Raw genomic sequence first — 15577 nt, forward strand, 5'->3', positions numbered from 1 at the left:
CCAATTCCAGCAGGGCGGTGGTGGCGCACGCCTTTAATCCCAGCACCCAGGAGGCAGAGCCAGGCGGATCTCTGTGAGTTCGAGGCCAGCCTGGGCTACCAAGCGAGTTCCAGGAAAGGTGCAAAGCTACACAGAGAAACCCTGTCTCGAAAAACCAAAAAAAAAAAAAAAAAAAAAAGTCCAATTCCAGGGCATCCCTGGCCACCTGCAAGCACATGTTGCTTATAAACTAAGACAGCCCTCATACACATGCATAAATAAAAAGAATACTCGCGGTGTTTTCCAGATCAGTGGGCTGACATGGCTTCCTGGCCCTCTGCTTGCCTGAGCCAGGGTCACACAGACCCGTGTGTGTGAGTGTCTGGCTCCAGATCACCCAGCCCAGTGGCGGCGGGGCTTGGCAGCCAGCGCTGGTGCCGGGCAGGCAAAGCTGAACTCCGCCTGGCACAGTGAGAGATGCAGGGAGTGGGGCAGCTGTGCCCGACACGCCGGGGCTTGCTTCTGTCTTGCCCGGAGCAGAGCAGGCTGCCTGAGAATCCTTCCATACATGGCCAGAGCCAGTGTTCTGTTATCGGGGAATGGGAGTTCTGGGTGGGGCTGGATACCTACCAGAAGTTTCTGAATCAGTAGGAGAAGGCGGCAGGGTGTGGGCATGGCCATACCGGGGTTTGAGCCCTCCCTGTCCCGGGTGATTACAGCCCAAGGTACTGCTCAGCGCTGTGGTTTCTCGTCTATAAAATGGCAAAGACACCTGCCTCCAGATTGTGCTGATGAGTGAATTATATAAAGATCTTAGCCCGGCACTTAATGTGTAATTAGGGAATGAAAGCCATGATTAGCTGGTTGTGAACTTGGCAGTCATAGACGAGGCAAAAAGGTCATGTGTGCAACAGCCTGGCAATGTCATGGTAGAGCAGGGACCTGCGGCCTCCAAAGACCACACAGGGCTTTATCCAGTCTTTCTCCACGGACCAAATGGAGAGTCAGGGCTTGAACCCTCAGAGGCATAGCCCTTGAGGTGCCTTCAGGAGACTCTGGGTTCTACCCCTGCAGCAAAGGAAGGGCCAGTGCGGAGGCCATTTCACAGAGAGGCCAAGCCACTGCTCAGAGCAGCCCAGCAACAGGCACTGGAAAACCCAGGGGCTTCATGAGTTACAGAGGACAGGATTTTGCTATGGGGGCTGCTAGGTGGGAGAAGCCCGGCTCTCGGACTCATACTGTGGGGTGATGATGGAGCCGGTGAGCTGGGCACAGGGCTGGGGCAGGAGCGAAGAGAAGGCATGTGTGGGTAGGGGTGAGCCTGGCAGGGTTCCCAGGGCACAACAGCTTGGAGAGGGACAGCCGATAGCCGGGACTAGAATCCTGAGCACTAGACTCCCGGACTAGAGTTGGGTTCTCAGCACAGAGCAGCCTCTGAAGGCCTTGGGAACCTGTCCTCAGTTTCTCCTCTTCTCTTCTTCACTCTCTTCCTCTTACACAGTATATAGTGAACCCAAAATGGGCCTTTCCTTCCTGTCTTGCTCAGACCCTAGGGTGGCTCAGGGTGGCCTCTTCTGCCAAGTGAGACGGAGATACCAACCCTGCCATTCCATTCTCGGATTCTGAGTGACATGTAGGATCTATGTGAACCTGAGAACACCTGAGGAAGGTTTCTTGGTAGCAAAGGCCCAGACAGTGGACGACATATCCTCTTGAATGAGCAGTTGATAAATTCTCAAGGAATACGTGAACAACAACTAACACATCAGCAGGGCAGTGCTGGCCCATACCTTTAATTCCAGCACTTGGGAGGTAGAGACAGGCGGATCTCTGGGTACAAAGCCAGCCTGGTCCACATAGTGGGTTCCAGTAGAGCCAGGGCTACACAGAGAAACCCTGTCTTGAAAAATGAAGAAGAAGAAGAGGAGGAGGAGAAAAGAAGAAGAAGAAGAAGAAGAAGAAGAAGAAGAAGAAGAAGGAGAAGGAGAAGGAGAAGGAGAAGGAGAAGGAGAAGGAGAAGGAGAAGAATTAGCATACCAATATCAGTCTAAGTGGTGGTATGTGCTTAGGTCCTATATAGAATGTAGAGGTGTGGAACAAGGGCCATAAAGCCGTGGGTAGTGGATAGACGCACTCAGGGGAACAATGGCCCCCTGGCTTTGTGCCAGCGGCTGCTTATTTCCAGCCAGCCTGCACTGCAGTCAGGTCAAGAGCCGGCTTCCTGGGATGGGGAGAGTTTCCAGGAAGAGGCTGAGGTGGAGGCAGGGGACCTGCCAATGTCAAGGCCCCAAACTCCACCAGCAATTTCCTGAGGTGCTCCGGAAGGAGGTGGGGATGAGAAGAAGCGGTGAGCCGTGGTGCCTGTGGCTCTACATTCCCGTCCAGCCTGTTGTGAAGCCAGTGCCTTTGCTCATTTCTGGTCCCACCCTACCCCTGGCCAGGTTCTTCCTTACTGCATCCACCACCCAACCTGCACGTCTTCGGAAGCTGGTGAATCCTGAGAGGTGGCCTCCTCTGATCCTAGCTGGGGGCTCAAGGGACCTCCAGGGCTCCCATCCTGATATGGCCCCTTCTGCGGTCACGTCCTGAGCCTCTGCTGTCTCTAGCCAGTCAGTCAAATGGAGCCCCTTGCTCTGGCACCCCGGGCTTTCTATTTGTGCCTGACTCCAGGGAGGGTAACATAGCTTGTGTGTGCTCTTCATAAACCGCCCCCCCACCCCAGTTAGCTGGTGTCCTGGGTCACCTGAGGCTGAACCCCACCCTAACTCCTAGGTCTTGGACAGAAAGTGCCACTTTTTGTTTGTGACAGGAAGAGCTCCTGGCTCTGTGCTGTGCCAAGATAGGCCACTGGGAAGCAAACAAACCTTTTCCTGTGTGTGACAGCCCCTTCCCTATCACTTAGTCCTCAGAGAGGCCATCTTCCTGTGTCATGACAGCTCAGGAACCGTTTCCGCTCTGTCTGCCTTTGACTTGCAGAGGGGCAGGCTTATATTGAGAGGGAGAGGGCTCCCCTGAACAGCGGAAGCGCAACCAGAGAACTCACCCTGCGGACCAACTCTGAGTCAAGCACTGTGACCCATCTTCCAGGTAAAATGGTGTGCACAGGAGCACACCTCTTAGGGCCCTGCCGGCCAAAGGGCAGATCGTCCATTAGCAGTTATCCCTGCTGAAAGGGAGACTGCCAGAAGGCCTAGGTCGGAGGTCTGGGGGATGTCTGTCCAGGCCTGGCCTTGGACATCTTAAGGCGTAACTGGAGCAGTCTAGGGTGGCTCTTGTCCACCAGCATTTTGGAAGCTAACTGAGTGACGACCAGCTGTGCAGTGACTTGGACACAATGTCTGCTGTGATTTACCAGGAATACATCTTTTTTCAGGACCTGGTAATTATATATATTGAAATTATCTTTTGTTTTGTTTTGTTTTGTTTTTTTGAGACAGAGTTTTTCTGTGTAGCCCTGGCTGTCCTAGAGCTCCCCTTGTAGAACAGGCTGGTCTCAAACTCAAAGATCCGCCTGCCTCTGCCTCCCAAGTGCTGGGATTAAAGGCGTGCGCTACCACTGCCCACTATAATGAATTTCATTATGACAATTTTCTTTTCTTTCTTTTTTTTTCCCCTTTGGTATTTTGAGACAGGGTTTCTCTGTGTAGCTTTGGCGCCTTTTCTAGAACTCATTCTGTAGCCCAGCCTGGTCTTGAACTCACAGAGATCCACCTGACTCTGCCTCCCGAGTGCTGGGATTAAAGGTGTGCGCCACCAGTGCCCACTATAATGAATTTCATTATGACGTTTTCAGAGATGCATGTAAAGTATTTTGATCATGTTCACCCCTCATCATGCTCATGTCCCCCATCCAGCTCCTGCTCACCCTCCCAACTCCCAGCTCTGCCCCTTCTGTTTTGTGTATGTGTCAGTAACCCAGTGGGCTGGATTAGGATTGTTTGCATAAGCTTGTGTAAGGGGTTACTTCCCAGAACCTGAGCCTCTCACTGGTGGCTACACCTCTGAAAAGTTCCAGTAACTTCCCAGGGAAGAAGGGTAGGGCCCCATCCATGATGAAATATCAACGGGCCCAAACCTGTGACATCTTTTGTAGGTAATCACGCTAATGTGTGTCCAAGAGTGTAACAGCCACGCCATACATGGAAGACAGCGCTCTACGACATTCCACCTAGTCCTCCGGCCCTTACATTCTTTCTGCCCACTCTTCTGTGATGTCCTTTGAATGTTGGAAAGAGCGCTGTAGATGTCTTATCTGAGGATTGGCCATTGAAGGGTCATTTATTCTCAGCACTTTGACCAGCTTTGAATGTCTTCAGTAACTGCTGCCTACTGGGCGTGGGGATGGGGAGCTGTTCTGACTAAAGCGGAAAACTGACCTATGGTTGCACACTGCGTCCATTGAGATTTGGAGAGCAGCAATGGCTTCTCCACGAGGGCCTATGACCTTCCCATCCTTGGGCTTTTTTTTTTTTTTTTTTTTTTTTTTTTTTGTCCTTGGGCTTTTGAAAATGACAGCCAGCACTAGGCATGAATTTCCTCCTGGGGAGCAGGCCTCGAATCCGATCAGAAAGCAGTTGTTTACCCCCATAACAGACACGCCACTAATACTTCAGGGGACACACTACGCTTAGCACAGGAATAAATTTTGATTTTGGGTTTTTGGTTTTGTTTTTTAAGACAAGGTTTCTCTGTGTAGTCTTGGCTGTCCTGGAACTCACTCTATAGACCAGGGTGACCTTGAACTCAGAGATCTGACCGCAGCGTCCTTGTGAAGGGCAGGAATGCATGTTAGTGAGAAAACACATACAATGTCCGGACTACAGCTGATGCCCAGTAAAGGTTAGCTGTTTGTATTATTTATCAGCACGGGCCAGTGGGCAAACACCCGTGTACAAAAAAAATACCACCCAGGGTGGGTGACCGCCCAAATGCAGCCTGTGGGGTAACCCTCAGTCTCCGGCAGAAGGAAGAGGATCCTCAAGTATTCTGCCCATTTTTTCTGTCATGTTACCCATCCTCTTTGCATGATAGTTGTCTGAGACAGCTTACAGCTCTGTCTTCCACCGCAGCAGTCAGTTCCTCCAGGGTGACAGGCATGTGGAAATTCCTGTCTGAACTCAGCATGAACACCCCCTCTGGGGCCCTTCTCATTTTGAGGGTGAGTCCTGCGAGAAGACCTGAAGGCCTGGCTCCAGTCTGTGCCTGTCACAGGCGGCTTCCAGGAGGAGGTGGCATCTGGGTCAGGGCTCAGAGCCCAGATACAGTTGGGGAGAGCTGCAATGGGCATCTCACAACAGCCGAAGGCAGAGAGAGTCAGCCTGGCAGCCTGAGACCTTAACAGTGCCTGCGGCAAAGCGGTGGGGGTGGGGCTCCCAATCTGAGCACGTTTGTGCCCCTAACAAACCTCTTCCTCCTCTGCACAGTTCGGTACACAGGGGGGACTCGCTCAATTAGTAGTGACCTGTTGGGTCTTTCAGTAGATTCTCTGGCCAGGGCAGTCCCAGATGACAGTCACCATGCACCCAGTGACAGGCAGCACAGAGTCCTCTCTTCCCTGCAAAGCTTAGCTCAAGGGTGGCTCTATTTGCCCAGTCCCAGGCAGACACTCTCGAACACAGCAGGTAAGGACAGGATGGTCTGGAAGGCTAGGCTTATCTGGGATTCCAGGGCTCCGGCTTCCTGTGGGCGAGTGTCCTAGCAAATCCTGGGCTGCTCCGGCCCAGGAGGATGGGGGAGAGGGAGAAAGCTGCCATCTTGCCACTGAGCATCCCACGTGCCCACTGCTCGCCCCAGCCTTGCTCCTGGGACTCTACAAGGCTCTCATTGTTCCCTGCTTTGCCGGGCTGACCCCCAGGGAGCTGCTCTGAGCTGGGGGCCTGGGCCGGCCCTCATTCTCAGGGACGGCTTGGGTGGAAAAAGTTGCAAGTCGCACCAGAAGCAGCTGCTAAGGAACTTGGGGAATTCTAGGCTAAGAACCCTGGAATCTGAGGGTCAAGTTCCCTTTGAAATGCCACAGGTGGTCTGACTCCAGTCTGTCCAGCCTAGAGGGATGGTTGTGTGTACAGCCTCCCCTGTCTCATCTTCTGCCCCTCTCTTCAGTAACCCAGACTTTCCATCTTCCTACTAGTGATTTGCCTGTGGCCCTGGGTGGCTGAGTGGGAAAATTTGTACCTCCTTGTTTGGGGGCTGGCTTTATTTTCAAATTAAAGCCTAGGCATTGGGAGTGTGCCTTAGTAGTATATTGCTTGGGTAGAGTAAGGTCCTGGGTTGAGTCGTCAGCACTGCAATAATAATAATAACTATGTAAAAAAGTCTGATTTCCTCCCAATGACATTTAACTGAAAGCAGTGTTACATTGATATGAAAAAGTTAAAATGAGATTTTCCTGTGTATGTGTGTGTGGTGTATGTATGTGTCATGTGGGTTTGAGCACATGTATTGAAGGGTGCTTATTCACACTGGTGCAGGGCCAGAGGTCGAAAGTGAATGTCTTCCTGGACCACTCTGCCTTATTTTTAAATTTCTCGTTGTTATATATTCATTTCTTTGTGTGTGGAAGTCAGGACGACTCAAGAGTCAGCTCTTGGGCTGGAGAGATGACTCAGCGGTTAAGAGCACTGGCTGCTCTTCCTGAGGTCCTGAGTTCAATTCCCAGCAACCACATGGTGGCTCACAACCATTTGTAATGAGATCTGGTGCCCTCTTCTGGCCTGCAGACAGAACACTGTATACATAATAAATAAATCTAAAAAGAGTCAGCTCTTTCTTTCTACTGTGAGGGGCTCAGGGATTGAACTCATGTTGCCAGGCTTGGTAGCAAGCGCCTTTATCCACTGAGTCATCTCTGAAGGGACATGGCTCCGGCAGGCCTTGCCCTTCCCCCTCATTCCCTCAGCCTTGCTAAAGATTTCATTCATAAAGCTAGCCACTAAGGTCTAGTCCCTTATGTGGCCCCTTCCTCTCCTGAGGCTGACTACCAAGGTCCAGCTGTCAAAGTATTGAAGCCCAGCAATCAAAGCCCCCTTTGGCTCACCTAATTAACACGCCCAGTTAAACACCTCATCCTAACACGGAGCTTCCTCTTTTACCTTTATAAACCACTAGGCACTGCGGTCCTTTGTCCCTCTGAGACAAATAATCCCCTCCCCCTCCTCCTTGTCCCTTCCCCTCTCCCTCCCTCATCCTCTGTCTCCTGTCTTTGTCTCTTATTCCCTGTCCTTTGTCTCTCTGGGCAAATAAATCTCCTTCGAGCTAAGAGCTTGGTTTTGGGGTGTCCTGAGCCGATGCCAGGCCTTTCAATCTTACTGGCTTCACCTTTTTGGTTTGTTTGTTTGTTTGTTTATATTTTGGGTTTTCAAGACAGGGTTTCTCTGTGTAGTTTTGGAGCCTGTCCTGGAACTTGATCTGTAGACCAGGCTGGCCTCAAACTCACAGAGATCTGCCTGCCTCTGACTCCCAAGTGCTGGGATCAAAGGCATGTGCCACCACTGCCCAGCTCACCTTATTTATTTGAAACAGGGTCTCTACATAGCTCTGGTTGTCCTGGAACTCACAGAGATCCTCATGCCTCTGCCTCTGGAGTGTTGGGATTAAAAGCATAGGCCACCGAAGGTCACTGACCTCCATTTGTTAACAGTAGCATGCCAGCTAAGCCTTTTCATTTTCACAATCCTCTTCAAGCTGTTGTAGTACCTACTTTTCAGGAGTGGCTTTGTGCAACTTTTATTGGCCTCCTGAAATTCATTTAGCTCCCTTTGAAGATACCTTAAAATTTATGAGCCTGAATGTAGCCATTATGAGACCATTAGTTCTGCTCCTTGTGAGCTGCCTGTTTATCCTTTATGGTTCTTAGTTGTTCTTTTGCAGAGCTGCCAGCTTAAGTCATGCTGGGATCAAGAAAAATGGGCCTTGGCGGTTCATGTTCCTGGAGTTGTATCCATGCCAGTGGATGCCCACATGCTCCAGAAGAGAATTTGACATTGCTGCTGCTGTTGTTGCTGTTATAGCAGTGGTGGCCACTGCTGCTACTGTTTCTGGGATTACTATTTCATAATTGCTTACTACAGCTAGCACAGTGGAGACCCTGGCAGCAAAAGTAGCTACCACAGTTAGTTAATCCTCATTCTGTTGGGCATGATAAATTTAATTCAATAGTTATATACATTTCGATTGGCTTTGAAGATTATAAATTTATAAACTCAAGTTCCATTTGCTTTTGGGATACCATCTTACAAGGACTCCAATTTGCAGTAAGGCTTGTTAAGGAAGGGAATGGCTCAGTTGCCTTTAACCTACTGGCTATGGGTGGGATAGGACCTCTGTTGGTCTTTTCTGTGTCGAACACACAGACTGCAAGCCCAGTGCCACTTTGAGATCTTTGGCAGCAGTTAACTCTGCAGCTCACACACGATTGAGCCTGTATGATAATGAGTATTCAGAGACGGGTAATGCCTAGGGGGTGCTCACCAACCTAAGACAGAGTGCCTGTGTGGCCTGGTCAGGCGTCTCCATGATAGGTAAGGTGACCTACTGACGTCTCATGCAACCTAAGTCAGAAGCTCATTTTTTAGTAAAAGAGGAACCTGTGGGCCCCAACCCCCATTTTGGGTAACTGTTACCTTGCTTGCTGACCTTGACCTTGATTTCCTCCCTATGCTAATTCCCTGCCAGGTTTCACTCTCCTGAATGCTTAAGGGAAGTTCCTTGTCTGTGTATCCTGCATAATAGGCGTTAACAGCTTAGATGCAAGATTGTAAAACATTGGTAGCGAACTTCTGCCCTCCAGGGTTCTTCCATTGTATTGTAAGCCTGTATTTAAGACCTCCTCCCATGGGGCTGGAGAGATGGCTCAAAGGTTAAGAGCAATGATTGATCTTCCAAAGGTCCTGAGTTCAATTCCCAGCAACCACATGGTGATTCACAACCATCTGTAATGAGATCTGGTGCCCTCTTCTGGCCTGCAGCCATACATGCAGACAGAACACTATATACATAATAAATAAATTTAAAAAAAAAGACCTCCTCCTTCAGTAAACGGCATTCAGCATTAAATTAATTAATTAATTGATTGATTTTAAAAAAGAATGAAAAAAAAAAGCATAGGCCACTACACCCAGCTTCCACATTGATTGATTGATTGATTGATGGTTTTTCAAGACAAGATTTCTCTGTGTAGCCCTGACTGTCCTAGAACTCACTCTGTAGACCAGGCTCGCCTTGAGTGCTGTGATTAATTAAAGGCGTGAACCACCACTGCCCAGCTACTTCCACCAAAGAGGGCATGTTGGATCCCCTGGAACTGTAGTTATAGGTGGTTGTGAGCTACTGAATGTAGATCCTAGGCTGGGAACCAAACTCTGGTCCTCTGAAAGAGCAGCAAGTACCCTAACCTCTAGGGCATCTTTCCAAGCCCTACATCTTGATGTTTTAGACAGGGTCTAAAGGGTCCCTGACCTTGGAGCTCCCCAGTTGGGTAAACAGGCTGACCTATGAGCTCTAGGGATCTTCCTGTCTCAGCCCACCTCAGCTTTGGGGTTATAGGTATCTGGCGCTTTTGTTAACTGGGGTTCTGGAGATCTGGACGTGGGTCCTCATTTCAGTATTGGGCACTTTACCGACCGAGCTGTCTCCTTAGCCTCCTGATTGATTGATTGATTGATTGATTGATTGATTGATTTTGTTTTTCGAGACAGGGTTTCTCTGCGTAGCTTTGCGCTTTTACTGGAACTCCCTTTGTAGACCAGGCTGGTCTTGAACGCACAGAGATCCGCCTGCCTCTGCCTCCTGAGTGCTGGGATTAAAGGCATGCGCCACCACCGCCCAGCTGTTGTCAGTTTTTAAAACCTTCTTCTTATCTCCTTCACAGCCCTTCTGCCAAGCAGGCTGGCTGGCAGACTGGCAAGCAGAAGGCACAGCCCCTGGTTCTTGCCCAGGTCAGCCAGAAATCTTCTCTGGCTCTGGCCACTCTGTCCACATTGCTCACCCGCTCTCTTAAAGTACATTTTTTTTTTTTCTGAGTCTGGGTATGTGACTCAATGTCTTGCACATGCTGGGCAAACATCATACCACTGAGCCACATTCCCAGGCTCAGTAATTGACATAAACATAAGGCAAAGCCCGTCTGGTAGAAGGCTTGCAAAACCAACACAGAGGACCCTGAATTCAATCTCCAATGCTGCAGAAATAGAATCACATGCATACGTAAGTGCTAGCTGGGCACAGTGGGACATGCCTTGAATCCCAGTGCTCGTGAAGCAGAGGCAGTCAGATCTCTGAGTTTGAGGCCATTTGATGTACACAGAGAGTTCTAGGACAGCCAGGACTATGCAGAGAAACCCTGTCTTAAAAAAAAAAAAATTGCTAAAGACCCTGAGTCCTAATTTTGAAACCATGGCTTGACTTTGCCCTGCCCATCAGCCTGTGGCTCCTGAACCTCACCTGTAAACAGGGACTCGTCCTCCACCCACACCTCAATTGACTGTCTACACAGCATTTTTACCACCGTTATCTCACCTGGTTACCCACAAACCCGGGATGCAGGCAGAGCAAAGATTATTATCCTCACCTTACAGGGAGGGAAATTGGGGCTCACCAGGATGAGGTGGCTGGCCTGCAGTCACACAGCTCTGGTCGCCATGCCGGTCCTTCATGATGCGGCAAGCTGACTCAGGCGATGGATTTATGAAGCCCACAGATGGCTGTTGGGGGCCAAGGCTGAGCTGTGTAAGCTGTTATTAAGGCAGTGGGAGAGATCACGGTCAGATCAACAACAGTGAGTCACCTCAGGCTCTCCACAACCATTTCTGGGACTTTCGATATTTTAGACAAGGATTTGTTACGTAGCTCAGGCTGGCCCCTAAATCAAGATCCTTCTCCCTGTCTTTTTTGCCTCCCTCCAACTCCCTCTCAGTGATGTTTGAAGACTGTAGAAGCTAGTTTCAAGATCCCAAACCCAAGTCCTTCATTTAATGGAAATGCCTGGATCCTGACTCCACAGGGGACAGGGCAGGCTGTCAAGGTGCAAGGTGAAATGTTGGCCTTCTTGCTGCAGACATGCTCAGAGGTGTGCAGCTGACAGATGTGTCCCAGTCCCTGGGTCACAACTGTATTCTGAAGTGTGATTCTGTGGGCTTTGAGGAGGCAGAATTCAAGTCAATCTCTTTCCTTGATAATGGACCCAGGTGACAAGTTAGGTACAAAGGTCAGTCTATTTCATGTTTTAAAGTACCAACATCAATTGTTTGTTTAACCTATGAGGGTCAGGCATAGCTTTATTATTATTGTTATTATTATTATTATTATTATTATTATTATTATTATTATTGATAGGGTTTCTCTGTGTAACAGCCCTGGCTGTCCCGGAACTCACTCTGTAGACCAGGCTGTCTTCAAAGTCACAGAGATCCGCTTGACTCTGCCTCCCGAGTGTTGGGATTAAAGGCATGCGCCACCACCGCCTGGCTCATTATTTTTTAAAGATTTATTAACTTTACATAGGTGAGTGCTTTGTCTGCATCTATGTCTGTGCACAGCATGCAGGCAGTGCCCCTACAGTCAAGAGGGTGTCAGATCCCCAAAACTGGAGTTACAAGTGGAGGCTAGTTACAGATTAGATGCTGGAAATCCAACCCAGGTTGTCTACAAGCGCAGCAGATGCTCTTTCCTGCTTTATACATTTATTTTTTTAACATTACATTTGTGTGTGTGTGTGTGTGTGTGTGTGTGTGTGTGTGCGCGTGCGCGCGCATATGTGTGCTTACGATTGTGGAGACCTGGGTGGAGGTCAGAGGACGGCCTGTGGCAGTTGGTTCCCTCCTTCCATCATGTGGGTCTAGACAATTCAGTTCAGGTCAACAGCCTTGGCAGCAAGTCCCTTTGCCCGATGAGCCCTGTTACTGACCTTACTTATTCGGAGACAGGGTTTCTCTGTGTGACTTTGGTTGTCCTGGAACTCACTATGCAGTTTAGGCTGGCCTCCAACTCCCAGAGATCCACCTCCCTCTGCCTCCTGAGATTAAAGGTATGCGATCATGCCAGGCTCCTACTTATTTTTGAGACAATTTTACATTGTAGCTCAGGCTGGCCTGGTACTATGCAATCAAGGTTATCCTCAAACTTGGGCGGTTTTTCCTGCCTCAGCATTCCCCCATGTCTTGCATAAACGTGTGAGCCCTTCTGCCCAGCTTTATTTTTATTTTTGAAACAGGTCTCTTGTGTAGCCTAGGCTGGCATCTAAGTCCTGCTTCCACCTCTCAGGTGCTGGGATTATAGCCATAAAGCTGAAGGCTCTGTCTCCATTTTTAAGATACTGAAAACATAGTTCAAGGTGATACAAGATCACAGGGCTGGGGAGGGAGGAAGGGAAGGAGGGAGCCAGGATTTGAGTCTGGGTTGATAGAACTCCAAAACACTGTTCCAGATGACTAAGACCCTGTCCGTTCCCTCAGGGGGAGCAGCAGACCCATTCCTAGGAGCTACGCTTAGGTCAGAGTGATGTCACCGTCTCTGCAGCTGATTCATCAGCCTGCAGTTAAGAGAGGCCTCTGGGGGGAGGGGTCTATTGGCGGGGTCTTCAGAAACAAGCAGACCGGGCGACCAGGCAGGGGAGGTTCCAAAGCCAGGTGTGGTCAGAACACACCATTAGACAGTGGTCTGTTTCTAGGTCCTTCCAGCAAGAGCTCAACCCATTCTTAAAAGTTGAAGGGACGCGGGCCCAGAAGGGCGTGTGCGCGTGAGATCGCCTAGTTTACACAGCTCCAGAGGGACTACCAAGAAGGACCAGCTTGGTTGTGGGGTCTCCAGCCTGTCACTACATAGCTCTCTGGACCGGTGGTGGTAGAAGGGGTGTTTGGGTTCCCTAGGCAGGCCATGGGGCGTGGAGGGGCGAGCGATCGGGGTGTTGTAAAGTGGCGAGGCATGGAAGGAATCTGGTGACCATATGGAGGTTTGGGATCTGCTGGGAAAGCGGCTCGATTCTTTCAGACTGGGGGTGGGTGTGGTCCAGAGGAGGCAGTGAGGAGGATCTGCAGGTTGTTGGGGGTGAGCTTGAGGCAGGCTTAGCGGCCAGCGAGTGTGTCCCGCCTCTGGGGTAGGAGGGCCTGGGGTGTCTGCGGGTGGCGATGGGGAGGGGCCAGTCGGCGATGGGTTGTCCCGGCTGCCAGGAGGGGCTCCCCTTGGGAAGGGGTGACTCGGTCTGGAGCAGAGGGGTGATGGGGCGTCCGCCCTTCCGGGGAAGGGGCTCGACGGCGTGGGCGGGGCCGCAGGGTGGGGCCCCCTCCTCCTCCTCCTCCTCCTCCTCGCGCTCCCCCGCGGCGCGGGCGGGCGGGCGGGCGAGCGAGGGCGGGGACGGAGGCGGTGGGCGCCCGCGGCCGGCCCACAATGAGCAGAGCGGGCCGTGGCCGGCCGAGCCGAGCCGGGCCACGCGGGGCGGAGGCTGCGCGGGCAGGTCGGGGCAGGCTGGCCGGGCGGGGTCGGGAGCCGAGTCCGCAGCCTTAGCCGCGCCGGAGCCGAGCGAGAGGACACCGAGGCCCCGCCCCGGCCGCCGGTGGCGCCCCGACCTCCGAGCCGCGCCGCAGACTCAGCCGGAAACCGGCCCCGGCCGGAGCCCGAGCGCCAGCCATAGGGCCACCTGACCTTGGGGTCGGAGCCGCCCGCGCCGCCGCCCGCGTCCCCAGCCCCCGTCGGGGCTGGCTGTCCCGAGCCCGGCCCCACCATGGCGGGGCCGCGGGGCGCTCTCCTGGCCTGGTGCCGCCGCCAGTGCGAGGGTTACCGCGGCGTGGACATCCGTGACCTGAGCAGCTCCTTCCGGGACGGCCTGGCTTTCTGCGCCATCCTGCACCGGCACCGGCCCGACCTGATGTGAGTGTCCGGGGTGCGCGCGCGCCTGAGCGCGAGCGCGAGCGCGCGGGGCTGGGGACCGCCGCCGCCGCCGCCGCCCCCCTCAGTGGCGCGGTGGCACCCGCCGCCCCCGAGAGGTCCAGGAGCCCACCACACCCGTGGGCCCTGAATGCGGAGCAGGGCCGCCTAGACCCACCCCCCCAGACCCGCGCACCCTTCCCCCACCCCGGGCCACTGGTGTCAGGCTCTGACCTCCAGAGTGCCCTGGGGCGGGGTGGGGGGAAAGTGGGAGCCGATCTCCCACACTCGAGGAGGGAACTCTGACCCCTTCCTAGGGACGCTCCTTACTCTGCGCTCCAGCAAACGTACCGAGCCTCCCTCCCCCCGTTGGTGCCAGAGCACAGTACCCCCAAACTTGACTCTCGGGAATCAGAATATGCCACTCCCCCCAAATAGGCTGCTGCGTCCAAGTTCGAGCTAGTGGGAGCAGACCCCCAGGTGCTCTGGCAGGCTGTCATTTTTCCAGTAGGCATTTCCATCGGTAAAGGGCAACCACCGGAAAGGGTCTCCGAGAGAGTGCCGCCCTTACCTGACCACTTCCTACCTAAGAGATCGCTGCCCCGCGCCTGCTTTATTCACTTCCCCGGTCGTTCCCTCCCACCCCAGAAGCCTAAGCCCGGTTCCCTCCTATACATAAGCGGTCATCCAAGTCCCATATTTTGTCGGACTCCCTTGGGAATGTAGGTCATTAGTTTCAATTCTCTCTTCAGCGGTTTTTGTCATTTACATTTAAAGTGCGAAGAACCCAGAGGGGCGGATGGGAGCCACCTCTCCGGAAGGCATTTGGGGCTGATCCGCTGTGTAGGGCATGAACCCTCTTTCTGGCACAGAGCTCCTAGATTCATGACTGTCGGGTGACTTGGGGTACACTACTTCCCAACACCCCCTCAGCTGGGAATCTGACTAGGTGTGTATGCCCGTGGCCCTGCCGTTCCCAGTGTGGCACAGCCGTGGGGCAGAGAAGGAGCCAGGCGTGGAGGGACGACTCTAGGACAGTTGACAGCCACCAATCTGTAGCTTCCAGCTGGAAAGCTACTCTGTAGGGTCTCCTGGGAAACTGTATGGGCTTCTACCCCCCCCCCCCCCCCCCGCTTTCTTCCCTGAGCCCTGGAACCTCTTATCCGTCGTTCACTGATTTATTTATTCGTAAAACTGAAAGTGACGTTCATCTGGTGTCTGCCTTCCTTTCGCTTCATTCACGTTTCAGTAGCAATTCTGGAAGAAGAGTCCTGAGTCTGTCTTGTTTACAGCCCCCCCCCCAGGGTCTCCCCCCCCCCAGGTTTCCCCCTCCCCCCAGCTCTCAGAACCTGCAGGGTCTCTTTGGATCTCTCCCAGACCTGTTTCCATAGGACTGGATGTGGGAGGGCCCCGAAGGGACTGCCCAACTCTAACTTGATTTACTGTGTGTCCGAGGGGCCCTGGAAGATAGGGTTTTGGGGGGAGTGTGGATGCAGAAGGGAGCCAGGTTGTATAGTGTGGGACCCAGTGGTAACTGAAGCAGGGGAGTGGAGCTTGGGCATGCAGTGGTGAAGAGGGGGGGGCTTGGCCCCTCCTTTGGAGCTGCGGCTCTGGGGTCTTCTGTTTTTGCTGGAGACTAGTCCTGAGGCAGGGGATGAGGCTGGCGTCAGGAGTGCAGAACCGCCCCCTCCCCACCAAATGCTGGGTGCCTGGTGCTAATGTTTAAGCCCTGGGGAAAATCACC

General features: G+C 52.5%; 1 protein-coding gene across 3 annotated transcripts in view; it reads left to right on the plus strand.

The window, feature by feature from the left end:
• Positions 1-2960: 2960 nt before the first annotated feature.
• Positions 2961-15577, plus strand: part of Micall1 (MICAL like 1) — a 40208-nt gene continuing 27591 nt past the window's right edge. The window contains exon 1 of one of the 3 annotated variants that reach the window (XM_076556319.1): positions 2961-3066. Coding sequence is in view for 2 of the 3 variants with exons in the window: in XM_042264838.2 (XP_042120772.2) it covers positions 13691-13836 (146 nt within the window). In the remaining variant the exon portion in view is untranslated. Of the gene's footprint in view, positions 3067-13564; positions 13837-15577 lie in introns of those variants that run through there. The other 2 variants (XM_042264838.2, XM_006979133.4) reach the window with 2 other exon arrangements.

The sequence above is a fragment of the Peromyscus maniculatus genome, chromosome 20 (assembly GCF_049852395.1).
Source record: "Peromyscus maniculatus bairdii isolate BWxNUB_F1_BW_parent chromosome 20, HU_Pman_BW_mat_3.1, whole genome shotgun sequence".
Taxonomy (NCBI): domain Eukaryota; kingdom Metazoa; phylum Chordata; class Mammalia; order Rodentia; family Cricetidae; genus Peromyscus; species Peromyscus maniculatus.